Below are 12,938 nucleotides of genomic sequence, written 5' to 3' on the forward strand. Positions count from 1 at the left end.
TTTTTTTTTTTTTTTTTTTTTTGTGTTTTTCCTCTTATATATGAGTGAGATGTAAAATCAGATTGCGGCAGTATAGCAAAATATGTATCATCATCATGCATCTTCAGTGAGGTGGGCATCCACAAAATATGATAGACTAAGCCTTTTTCTTTTACCCTTTAATTAAGGTCACCCTTTTTTATTTTCAAGGTCAAGTTCATCATAATTGTAGCAGTAACGCCTTAGGCAAAGTTGTGAGCTTTGTTGAGGAATGCTCTTTGTTCCATCATTTTGGTTTGTTTGTGAACAGATTGTATCAGAGTTCCTCTTTTTCTTGAACTGTTTGTGTGAAAGAAAAAACATTCAAGGGATATCCATCTCGGCTCCCTATTATAACCACAAATTCGTCGTCTTAACCGACTTGAAATGTTGATGATTTTAGTTTCTGCTGCTCTGAATGTTGATGATTTATGAAAGGTGGAACAGGAACAATCTCAGATTCTTCTCATCTGAGTGCCCTGTTTTGTGGGGTTCCTTTTGTGTTCTAACTTTCTGATATGTCTTTTGGAATCTGCTGAGCATGCGGTGTGGCTTGGAATAGGTATTGTGTCATGCACTAGGACATGTCTGCTGGCATTGAAAATGGGGCTGTGAAGAGGAAAATGGGGGCAGCCTCATCACTCTCTGGCTTCCCAGGTGAATCCCATTAAGGAACACTGTTTGTGAAGAACATGAACACATTTGACAGCTGAAACCGAGCCTTGTTTGCTTCTCTCTCTAAATTGCTTTACATCTGATTCTTTTATGCTTCTTCCTTTGGAAATTGAGAGTAAAAAGTGAAAGGAAAAAGGAAAAAAATAATAAAAAAATAAAGAAAAAGGGCATGTTAGAACTTTTTTTTTTTTTCAAGCAAAAGTTCTACATTTCTTAGTTTGATTGATGTGACTTTAATGAGGTATAGTTTTAAAAATATTGTTTAGTTCTCGTTAATATCGATGAAAATTGTTTATCTATGCCTCATTCACCTCCTTCCTTCGTTACCCGGTGTTTAAAATTACTACTTTCAATCAAGATAATAATTGTATGTAGTTGAATGTTAGTTGATATGTTTGGATTTAATATACAAAAGGAGAAGGGGAGGCACGTTGAGAAGTTGGAACATTATTTTGAGGATCGACATTATCAAACTATAGTTACTATTGGTAGACTGTAGTTACTATTGGTTTGTTATTATGATCCGTTCTTAGTATGATCGAAGATGATATTTCTTTGGACTTTGGTTTTGATTTTGATATTTATGATTTAACTTTTGGTTTGTGAGAAAATTGTTGTTAAAAATTAGACAGACAAAAAAAAAAAACAGAGAAAATTGTGTTCTAATGTGAAAGATAGGATTCGAACGCATTTTCAACAAATACGTCCAACTTTATCTTCGACGGACTTAGATGGGCTTACAAAGTATTGGGCTGTTCTTGCTTCAATATAGAAAGCCCAATACGGCTTTAATGGGCCTGTAAGCAAATATGGCCCAAATTAATGCTATATAGCCATATTTTCCCGATTAAACTTTTTTTTTCTTTTTTTGATTTATATGAATTTCATTTACTAATTGTTATTTATTTCATTTACTATTTTTTAAAACAATTTATTGACGGATTACACTTAATGTAATATCAATTTTCATTTACTTAGATGTTGCGTGCCCATCAATTATATCGTAGATTACATATTATTTTTGTTTTCTATTTCAATTTTTATTCTCGCTATCATTCTAATTTATTTTTGTAGACATTAAGACAAAACTTTGTTCGAGAATTAGATTTTTAGATTAAAAAAATATATAAATACATGAATTAAAATTTAATTATTAGTGGTCATAGTCAAATGCATCATCTACATCAACTTATAATAATTAGATGCATTAAAATCATAACACAGCTTTTCATTCTATCCTTAATTCATTGGAAGAAAATATATATTTATATAAGAAAAAGAAAAAGAAAAAGAAAAAGAAAAAGAAAAAGAAAGAAAACCCACTTTATTCTCACTGTCACTATCAATTCCATCTTTTGGAATTATTTGTTTTGCATTAATAAAAAGATAAAGTTTTGATCTTTACATTTTCTCGCGGGGAGCGTTTCGTTCTACTTCTACATCAATATGACATAATGTATGTCATCGATGGTTAACAGAGAATCAGATGCCACCAGAGGTGACACCATGGACGAGAATAAAAATTCAACTATCCTATTCTTGTTATGGTAGTGGTGGATTAGGTTAGTCTTAATATAGTGGTGAATTTTTTAGAATAAAAATTGGATCTATAACGAGACTATCATATTCTCGACGGTAAAAATCAAACCAAACCTATTCTCGTTATGGTAGTGGTGGTTTGCAGCGTAGATGGGTAATTGATTTGGTAGTATTTTCATTGTGAACATGCTCTAAATAATCCAACTATCCTGCCTAAATATGAAGGTCGGGTTGGATTAGGTTTTCTTTTCGATTTAAGTTTGATTGAATTTTTTAAACATAAAAAAATCGGTTTGGTTTGCTGATCCGACTATCCAACCAAAAAATATGATTACGAAAGAATGTTTTAACGTGTATATATATAGAGTTAGTGATGGACCGTGATTTATAAATGTTTTCCATTTGAATTTTATAAAATTTTAGTTATTAAATAACACTTAATATAGATACATATAATTTTTTAAAATAATTATGATAATTATTAGTTAATCAATAGGAAGTCAGGCCTCGAAGTCAAGTCTCCCTATTGCTTTTATAAAATCAAGAAATTAAAAGAAAAAGAAAAAAAAAAGAACGAACCGATAGTGTTGGAGTAGTGAGTGACATACAATGGTATTTGGTGTAAATTCATAACCAAACCAAACCGCTAGAACCAAAAATTTAATTTTATTAGTTAACTCCATAATATCGGAGAAAACTGCAATTTACTTTCTAAGTTCTTATATACTAATATTTCCTGTAGCTTCTTTATGTAGGTAAACTCACATCATGCCGATGTTGACATTCAACTAACCAAACTCACCGCAATTTTTAAAAATTTCCTAAAGAATTATTTAATACTTTAAATCTGGGTCGACATTTTCATCAATATTTTTACATTTTTTAAATTTAAAACAATATAAGAAATAAATAACATTTTTATAATAACACATAACTAAAATATGATTATGAATTTCAAATCATTTAAAAAGAATTAAACGCTTATTTATCATTTAAATATTTTTATTATTACAGTTTTGTTAATATTTTCTCCATATTTCTAATTTATATTAAAAAAATTATTTGGTTGTTATAAAATTGAAGGCGTGCTTTCATCGATCACGTAATGGGTGATGACGTGGCTGTCTCACATTGGGTAAGCTGAGGCATGAAACCCTAATATCTTATCAAGTTGGAATTGGTCCACGTTTAATCTAATCAACGGCTCAGATTAAGCTAGACAATCTCTCTCCTTTTTTTTTAAATCGCCAATTGGAAAAAAGTATCACCCATAATAAATAAATAAATAAATAATAAAATAGAATATTTAATTAAGATTTTTGGCTCAATTTCAATATATATTTTTTAAAAAATTCTTTAAAATAATTAAAAATTATTTTAAAAAGTAGGGGAAGAATAAATAATAATAAAAATATGATGTGTGTGTATATATATATATTATATTATAAACAAAAATGTATTTTTTAAAAAAAATTAACTCAATTCATAAAATTTTCATTTATTTAAATTTAACCCAATATAAATAAGTTCATTAGTACGAGATGGATTGAGTTGATGGAGTTTTTATGATCGTGAGACGATGGGATGCAAAGAATATACACAAAAAAGTGGATCCCACGAGCGAGAAGAACACTCGTTCCTTGTAACTTCCGTCTCCATTTGATTATTGGTTTGATTTCACCAAAGTCCACTTTGTTGATCATCCATCTCTCTCCTCTCCCCTTTTTTTTCTTTGCTTTTTCCTTCAATCCTTGTAGTTTCACCCCCTCTGTTATTCCTTTTGCCTTTACCATGTCGATCATGGCCTCAAACCCTGTTCTTCGTCTTCTCCACAACAAGAAGCTCAATCTTCAACAACAACCTCACCAAATGGATGATCTTCCTCACGATGTTCTTCTCAGCATCCTTTCTCGCCTACCCATTTCATCTCTGATTCAGTTCAGATACGTTTGCAGGTCATGGCGGCTTTTAGCTCAACACCCACAAGTTCTTGACCTGCACAACTCTGTCGATGATCATCATAACTTTCGTTGCTTAATCTTCCACTGTGATTACCCCATCAGAAATCAGCTCTATTTCGTTGATTTACCTGATTTCAGAGACGATAAATTGTCAGTGAAGAGGATTTTCACTCCTTTTTCAGCTACAATGTCCGAGTACGATGTGGTCGGTTCATGTCATGGCTTCCTCTGTTTATCTGATTCTCTTTACAATGACAAGCTCTTTATTTACAACCCCTTTACTAGAGATTACTTACAACTCCCCAAAACCAAGGAATTTTCGAATCCGGATGTGGTTTGTGGCGTTGGATTTCACCCACAAACTAAACAGTTCAAAGTGCTTACCATTGTTTATGCCAGAGGCTTTCGCCGTATACAGAGACGCTTTAGCCACTCTGAAGTTCAAATTTTCACATTGGGAAGTTCCAATTGGAGAAGCATCGGCAAACTTTACCACCATCTAGCTCAAGGGCAGCCTCAAGCCGTCGTCAATGGCAGACTCCACTGGGTTTCTCTGCCTCCACGACACCATCTTGGTCGCGCCATTGTCTCATTCGACTTAGAAACAGAGCAATTCATTGACATCCCCAAGCCGGATTTGGGCAGCTTAAGTCGAAACAATTACCATTTAGTGATTCTAAATGGCTGTCTCTCTGCTGCTGTCTACTGCACTTACGGCAAAATGGAGATTTGGGTCATGAAAGAGTATGGCGTGAAGGAATCTTGGGTTAAAAGTTTCAACATTGGAACATACATGCCAAAAGCACTTAAACAAGAAGCAGAGATACCGTTTAAGGTGTCGAAGATCGTGCTTCGAGGCAGAATTGTGAGGGTTCTCTGCATTTTGAAAAGCGGAGAGATTTTGTTGGAGTATAGAAACAGAGCTCTGGTTCTTTTCCATCCAAATACTGGGAAATTCAAGGATGTTGCTTTTGAAGGCATGCCCCATTGGTTTCAAACTGTTGTTCATTTCGGAAGCTTGAATCGGATCGATACTATGTTCTGAAACATATCCATTATGATTTAGAATTAAACTAATTGTTTTCTTCAAATCTTTTCAATCTTCCCTTCTGCTTCTGTGTAGCTTATGGTAGTATAATACAAGCAGAACAAAGCAGACAAATCTAATAGACAATTGTGATTAAGTTGCTAATACTAAGAGTTTCGAGTCGATTATCGTTTCTTAACAATAAACAAGAAAGGAAAGAAAGCTATGAAACTACCCCTTAAATTATAGTTCCTATACATATATTATTAGAGCTTTGTTTTGGTAGTGCCCCAAGTTTATCAATTCTCACTGTTTATATAAAATCTCTTTACTTGGGGGTTATGCTTCTTGAAATCATAGCTAAACTTCAAAGGCAAGCATTTTTCTTAGCATAAGATGAGTTCTAGACCCTCCCAAGATTCATGTCAGGCTCAACCCTTCCTTCCTAGCTCTCAACTCACATTTCGTCGATTCTTTCGCTCGAACCTGTCCCTCTACTTTGATCGTGTGAGATCCCATATTAGTTGGAGAGGGGAACGAAACATTCCTTATAAGGTGTGGAAACCTCTCCCTAGCAGACGCGTTTTAAAACCTTGAGGGGAAGTCCAAAGAGGACAATATCTGCTAGCGATGGGCTTGGGCTGTTACAAGTGGTATCAGAGTCAATCACTGGGAAATGTGCCAGCGAGGATGCTTCCCCTAAAAGGAGGTGGATTATGAGATCCCACATCGGTTGGAGAGAGGAACAATGCATTCCTTATAAGAGTGTGAAAACTTCTCCCTAGTAGACGCGTTTTAAAACCATGAAGGGAAACCTAAAAGGAAAAGCCCAATGAAGACAATATTTTCTAGGGTGGGCTTGGGCTGTTACACGTGGTATTATAGTCAGTCACTGGGTGGTGTGCCAGCGAGGACATTGGCCCCTAAGGGGGTTGGATTATAAGATCCCCCATCAGTTAGAGAGAGAAATGATGATTCCTTATAAGGATATGGAAACCTCTCCCTAATATATGCGTTTTAAAACCTTGAGGGGAAGGCTAGAAGGGAAAGCCGAAAGAGGACAATATCTGTTAGCGATGGGCTTGGACTGTTACAAATCGACTTTCACCGACTTTCATCACTATTTTCTTTATCGTTTTAAATAAATAAACAAGAAAACAGCAGGACAAAAATGGTAAACAGGTAGACCAGTGGAGATAAATTTTTCTCTCTGCAAATTACATCACCACATTTACAAGCAGCCACAGAGCAAACTGGATAGAAGGCAACTATTTTTAATACAGAAAGTAACCATTCAGAGTAGATCAAGTGCTATTATATGACAAATTCTAGTGTGCAGATTGATGAATTGTACATCATTCAATGCTAAACGAATTCTGTCTTAGGTACTCCAACACATTTTCTTCACCAAGCAGAGCTTCAACCAAGCCTTCCAAACCAGACAAATATAATGTTCAAGTTTCAATTTTAAGATGACTGAGAAAGAAATCAACACGATGGAAGATTGAGACAAGGAATTGGTATTACCATTTGTGTAGTCTCTGCAGTCATGATGGCCAATCTTCAAATTAGTATCCCAACTTTCGTTGAACTTACGAGCAACTTCTACAGCGTTTGCTTCCGACGATCCAATATATGAACATTTGTATTTTGGCAGCCTCGACAACTTCCTTTCACGAACAACTCCTAACACCAAGTTATAAAACTGTTACAGTGCAGATAATTGATTTTCAGTTCATTGCTCATGATAGAAATAAGTAGAAGAATGCTCCACAGAAAATTCCAAGAATATGGTTATGAAAAATACTAAGCCCATTTGATGACCATTTAGTTGTTGAAATTGTGTTTGTTTTCCCACCCTTCTTTGCAATGATTTTCATCTTCTTAACTGAGCTCGAGTTTTGAAAATATTTGCAAAAAGTAGATAACACAACAAATAAAGAAAATAGTTAGAGCCTGAGCTTTTAAGTTCGGTTACATTGGAGTAATGAGATAATCAGTTGTGTAGTAGTAAAAGAGATCTCATATCGGTTGGATGGGGAACGAAGAATCTTATAAGGGTGTGGAAATCTCTCCCTAGCAGATGCGTTTTGAAATCGGGAGGCTGACGGCGATACGTAACAAGCCAAAGCGAACAGTATTTGCTAGCGATGGGCTTGGGCTGTTACAAATGGTATTAGAGCCAAACACTGAGTGGTGTGTCAACGAGGATGCTAAGACCCCAAGGGGGGTGAATTGTGAGATACCATATTAGTCAATTGGAGAGAGTCGAGGACGTTGAGCCCCAAAGGGGGATGGATTATGAGATCCCCAACGTTCGGGGGAGAGAACTGTGAGATTCCACATTGGTCGATTGGAGAGGAGAATGAGTGCCAACAAGGACGTTGGGCCTTGAAGGGGAGTGAATTTTGAGATCCCACATCGGTTGGATAGAAGAACGAGACATTCTTTATAAGAGTGTGGAAACCTCTTCCTAGCATACGCGTTATAAAACCTTGAGAGAAAGTCCAAAAAGAACCATTTGGACTTGGGCTATTAGAGTAGAAGCGTGCATGAACACAAGAAGTGGCAAACTCAAACCAATGATGCCACCTTTTGGCAGCTTTCTTTTAGTTTGTTTTCTTTCCCCAAATCATTGGTTACTTAATAACTTCACTAGCCCTTCTAAATCAAAGACTTATGAACAAACATCCAATTGAAGTAACATTAAACTTCACAAAAAACAGTGCAAATAAGTCTGTTTCAAACATCTCTCACAGCATTGAACTGCAATAAGCATTCATTCATCAGTTTGGACATTGTTCAAACAATAATTTGAACCCCATAATTTTCATTTGGATCAGAATGAAAACTATCCTATGACAATGAGTTAAGAGTAAAATCAATTGCACAACAGACCTGGTACTGCTTTTCCAGAAAGAGCAGCCAGAGCAACTTGTATATCTTCCGGATCTTTAGGTTGGAAATCAAAAACCAAAGCCTGCAATCATCTCTAACAATCAAGAAACGCCAATCAATCCATCCATAAAAGCACCCTCAACACAAATTAGCTAAGAAATTGCACAAGCCGTCTCGAAAACCACTTTTATGAGGTGGGTAATTCAAATTTCAAACTAAATCGTTCTTTGTGCAGAAGGCATAACGAATAATCTAATAAAACAAACCTGAGAACGAGAAGTTGGGGAAGAAGGTGCGATGATAACCATGAAATGCTGCAAATCCCAGATGTTAAAAGAGTAAGCAGCGGAAGCAAGGAGTTGGGCTGGGCCCTTTGTAGCTCTTAGTGGCACGGCCGCTACGTACACGCCATCTCCGCCTCTTACCACCGCCAATTTTGAAAACAGAGTGGCCATTTGTTAAGAACAATTGAAATTACACTGCACCTCAGAATTCAGACGGGAAAGAAACGAAACCAGATTTCTCGTCTCCTCCATGGTTCGAATGTTTTCTAATTGATCGTCGGATTGGCTCCTCGCAGCCCCATGTCAGGCCCAGCCCAATCAGTTGTTCCGATTGATTTAGTTGAAATACGTGGATGAGCATGTCCTCCTCTCAAAAATTAGCCGCCGTCATAGTTCTGTGTGCCTACGACCATGTGACCGTCGGTTGAAAGTGTAATTATAGGCTTCTTAGTTAATTAGGACATAAATTTGATATATTGTATTTTTGGGTAAGTTCTCACTTGTATATTTAACCATACTTGTAACGTTTAAGTTCACCACTAGTAGATCTTATGTTGGTTGGAAAGGGAAATGAAATATTATTTGCAAGGATGTAAAAACCTCTACCTATCAGATGCATTTAAAAATCGTGAGACTGACAAGGAATGTTTCGTTCCCCTCTCTAACGGATGTGAGATCTCACAATCTACTCCCCTGGGGGCCAACATTCTTACTGGCACGCCGCCTGATGTTTGGCTCTACAACTCAAGTGCACCCCTAGCAGATATTGTTCGTTTTAACCCATTATGTATTGTTGTTAGCCTCACGATTTCAAAATGTGTCTGCTAGGGAGAGGTTTCCATGCCGTTACATGAAATGTTTTGTTCCCCTTCCCAACTAATGAGGGATCTCATGGTCTGTACAGACCTACTCAAGTCTTTCTCTACGTTATGGTCGAAGTATTCAATTGTTTTCAAAAGATCTCATTTAATCTTTATTCGAGAATTATAACTTTGAAACACATTTTCAAATGGGTTATTAAAAAAATTTGTCATTTCCAGCCGAGCAAGTCCTTTGTCACTCTCTACCGCACTTACCGCTCTTTACCCCAATCTAAGAGGGCAGCAGGAGTATCAAACAAGTACTTGGTAGGCCAACAGCCCAAACATTGGTTCATGCAAGAAACTTCAATTTCGAATCCTGAACTAGACTAAGTACCCCACCTCCCCTGTAAAGAGCCTAGAACGCTAATTCTGTTTCAAAGTAAAATACTACTTTAATTTCTGAAACGAGTGTTCACAGACTTCAGAGTCTTAACGTTCGAGATATTGAAAGAAGAGCTTGCTCTTTTAATCGTCGAGAACGGTAAAGCCAAACACGATATTAACCCGACACTTAAAAGCTTACACAAAGCTATATGAAGTACACAAAACACATTATGAGAAGCAAAAATATTGCATTCCAAACAAACATCCACATAAAGAAAGACAAGTTCCCCTAATCCCTATAACCCTCTTGCCTTATTCACTCCCTTCCCCACTCAATCAACCGCTTAAACATGACATACACACACACACTCTACACAACTTCACTCGGCCTTCTCAGCTGCCTGTTCTTCTTCAGCCGGTTTCTCCTCTGCTTCTTCTGCAGCCGTCTCTTTCACCTCAACGGCCTCTTCTTCCGCCGCTGGCTCAGCCTCTGGTTTGGCCTCCTCCTCCTCCTCCTCCGCCGCCACCGCCGGCTCCGACTCAGCTGCCGCTTCCTCTTTTTCTTCCGCCTCAACTTCAGCTGCTTCTACTTCTTTTTTCTCTTCCACAACCTCCTCCTTTGCCTCTTCTTCTTCTTCCTCCTCTGCTACTACTTCCTTGGTCTCAACTGCAACAGGGGGTTCAGCCACTTCAGCCGCTTCTTCTTTTGCCACCTCCTCCGCCGGTGCCTCTTCTTCAACCTTCAACGGTGGTACCTCCACCTCTGTTACTTCTTCTTGGAGCGCTGCCTCCTGTGTTACAACCTGAAAATTAACCTCGTATCAGCAGAAGATTGATTAAACATGAAAAACAGAGCAGGACCCAAAATTTACCTCTGCAGTGGCCATGGTAAAATTGCAGTAGAGAGAGAAATTGAAGAAGAGAAAGAAATGGTGGGATGGAAGAATGATGAAGGAGCATGGATTATATATAGAACTGAAAGTGTGTTCATGTGGGGACACATCAAAACACAATTGGGATTTGACAGTTTACCTCTCACGAAAATCAACAACATAATTTACTTTAAATTGCTAAACATCTTGAAGTGAAAGATTGTGTGTTTATAATCAATCATCCCCTTAATTAGCTCTTCATTTGCCTTAATCATCTAAACCTCATTAATAATTTATGCTTCATATTCTCTCTCAATTATTGAGTAATTTTTAATCAAAATCGAATTTAGTGTTTATGATTTAATAAAATCTCATAAATAGTGGTATCATTAAAATTACTGACAAATTGAACAACAATTAGTTTAGTTATATGTAACACAGTTTTTTTTTTATGAGCAAATCGTCGTTATTGTCAGCTTGACATCATCACATTACCTTATGTTTTATTGCAACAGCTCAACCCTCGTCGCTAGAAATATATTTTTCCCTTTGACCCGTTACGTATGGTCATCAGCCCCCAATTTTAAGGTTCACTTGTTAAAGAGATATTTCCACATTCTTACAAGGAATGATTTGTTTAGTGAGGCATACTGTGGTTGGTTCTGTCGGATAATTAGAGTACCACATCTACTGATCTAGGAAATGATCATGGGTATCTACATTCGTGTGAGGCCTTTTGAGAAGCTCAAATCAAAACCATGAGCGCTTATGCTCAAAGTAGACAATATCATAGCATTGTGGAGAGTCGTGTTCATCTAACAGGTTCTTCCACTCTTTGTCTTAGAAATTGCAGAAATATTTTAATTTTTTTAACTAGACTTATTAGTTTTGATTTTATTATTTCACATATATATATATATTTTAAATCATTGAGATGGCAGACGTGGAAGTGGGCCCGAGGAGGTGGAGGCCAACGCAGAAGGAATTCCGTCGACGAAACGCATGAAATACTGACGTGGCATATGAAATGGTGTGTGAAAATTGACTCATCATAAAGGAAGGGACCCACTTTTTGGATGTTGATTAGTGATGTACGGTGGATGATGAAGAGAATAGAAAACAAGGGGCCCACTTAGCCGCCACATGGCAAAAAAGTCTATGGATGATGAGTGTGATTGGGTGAGGTGGAAGCCACCCAAGCACGCAGCCATCCCTCTTCTACTTGACGATGTCGACCTCCCAACCAATACTTCAAATTGGCCAAAACTTTCCATAACCATTTCATAAATAATAATAATAATAATAATAAAATTTTAATCTAGCTCGTTTAAATACCGAACTGAAACCAATCATAAATAAAATTTTATTTCTTTAATAACTATTAATATTATTTACTCAAACACACGTAAAGAATCAAAATAAAGATAGTAATGTGATGATATGTTATAATAATTAGATCACTTTCGTTATATTTAAAAAAATATATATATATATAATTAAGAATAAATTTTAAGTTATTTTTTCGTTACATATATATATATATATATATATATATATATTTATTTATTTATTGTAAATAATTTTGAACATTATAAAAATTATTTTAACGTAGAAAAAAAATGATCCCTAAAGATTATGAGGACGAGAGTGGGGACCATGAACCCGAAAGGAGTGTAAAAAGTTGGGAAGAGGTTATATCGCTTTTGGAATGGGCGGTGAGCTGGCCCACCCACGTGGATCCCACCTTCCACATATGGAGCTTTCACCAAATGAACTCGCGACACGTGGCAGACATGGTCACTGCTGACAAGGCCACCCTGTGCTTCTGATTGGATCATTTGGATTCGAATCAGCCTGGGTTTGTTCCTAACCGTACCATGGTTAATCATGGAGTCGTTGAAACTGGAGGGCAGCCAAAAGAGCATTCCCCCTAGAGCTAATTGAATAGAGGTTAATGTGAGTGTTAGTTGAGTCATGACATGAACGAAATGATATCTTTTACCAAACAAGTTAGCTCGACGACTACAGTAAAAACCTGTACTCTTAGTGATAAGAACTCGATTGGGTTTCTATCTTATGAGTTTACACTAAGAATTTGGGAACGATTTTTATGAATATATGAACTTTGGTTTGTGTATCTAGAAATGGGGTTCTTCTAGTTAGAACTAATTCGATGGCTTTTGTGCGTTTCAGGGATATGACAGAACAAAAAATGAAACTTTATGTGGTTTTCTTGTTTCGTGTTTTTGACTACTCTTTTGCTCTTCATCGGTGTGTGCTCACTCGGATTGCTGCTAAGCCTCCTCCGACACCGGCACCGGTTTGTGAGCATGTTAATCTCGCTGACTTGTTTATTGTAGCGGGCCCATTTCATTCCATAACGATTCTGAAGAGGGAGTAATTGTAATAACCCCACTGCTAGCGGATATTATTCTCTTTTAGTTTTCTCTTTCGGGCTTTCCTTCGAGGATTTTAAA

General features: G+C 36.7%; 4 protein-coding genes across 4 annotated transcripts in view; 2 read left to right on the forward strand and 2 right to left on the reverse strand.

Moving 5' to 3' along the window:
- Positions 1 to 837, forward strand: part of LOC111451738 (heterogeneous nuclear ribonucleoprotein 1-like) — a 5,894-nt gene extending 5,057 nt beyond the window's left edge. Inside the window, exon 6 of the mRNA XM_023092272.1 lies at positions 581 to 837. The gene's annotated coding sequence lies outside the window, so the exon portion shown is untranslated. The remainder of the gene's footprint in view (positions 1 to 580) is intronic.
- Positions 838 to 3,941: 3,104 nt separating this feature from the next.
- Positions 3,942 to 5,391, forward strand: LOC111451736 (F-box protein At3g07870-like). Its single transcript, XM_023092270.1, has one exon. It carries the CDS (start codon positions 4,024 to 4,026, stop codon positions 5,236 to 5,238), a length of 1,215 nt encoding a protein of 404 aa, XP_022948038.1. The 5' UTR covers positions 3,942 to 4,023; the 3' UTR covers positions 5,239 to 5,391.
- Positions 5,392 to 6,387: 996 nt separating this feature from the next.
- On the reverse strand, positions 6,388 to 8,750 carry LOC111451737. Its single transcript, XM_023092271.1, has 4 exons — positions 8,385 to 8,750; positions 8,119 to 8,200; positions 6,748 to 6,906; positions 6,388 to 6,649 (listed from the first exon to the last, which is right to left on the reverse strand). The coding sequence occupies exons 1-4, from the start codon at positions 8,571 to 8,573 to the stop codon at positions 6,576 to 6,578; spliced, it is 504 nt and encodes a 167-aa protein (XP_022948039.1). The 5' UTR covers positions 8,574 to 8,750; the 3' UTR covers positions 6,388 to 6,575.
- A 957-nt stretch (positions 8,751 to 9,707) lies between these two features.
- On the reverse strand, positions 9,708 to 10,577 carry LOC111451476 (enolase-phosphatase E1-like). The gene is made up of 2 exons (XM_023091916.1): positions 10,462 to 10,577; positions 9,708 to 10,392 (listed from the first exon to the last, which is right to left on the reverse strand). The coding sequence occupies exons 1-2, from the start codon at positions 10,474 to 10,476 to the stop codon at positions 9,970 to 9,972; spliced, it is 438 nt and encodes a 145-aa protein (XP_022947684.1). The 5' UTR covers positions 10,477 to 10,577; the 3' UTR covers positions 9,708 to 9,969.
- Positions 10,578 to 12,938: the final 2,361 nt, after the last annotated feature.

Source organism: Cucurbita moschata, unplaced genomic scaffold, assembly GCF_002738365.1.
Source record: "Cucurbita moschata cultivar Rifu unplaced genomic scaffold, Cmos_1.0 Cmo_Scf00013, whole genome shotgun sequence".
NCBI lineage: Eukaryota > Viridiplantae > Streptophyta > Magnoliopsida > Cucurbitales > Cucurbitaceae > Cucurbita > Cucurbita moschata.

Bases quoted from the DNA above. Each gene is read 5' to 3' on its own strand.
- LOC111451736 (XM_023092270.1), top strand. From the start codon at position 4,024: ATGTCGATCATGGCCTCAAACCCTGTTCTTCGTCTTCTCCACAACAAG.
- LOC111451737 (XM_023092271.1), bottom strand. From the start codon at position 8,573: ATGGCCACTCTGTTTTCAAAATTGGCGGTGGTAAGAGGCGGAGATGGC. The intron at 6,907-8,118 runs GTCTGTTGTGCA...ACTTGGTGTTAG, and splicing joins TTCTGGAAAAGCAGTACCAG to GAGTTGTTCGTGAAAGGAAG. The intron at 6,650-6,747 runs GTAATACCAATT...CTGGTTTGGAAG, and splicing joins CTGCAGAGACTACACAAATG to GCTTGGTTGAAGCTCTGCTT.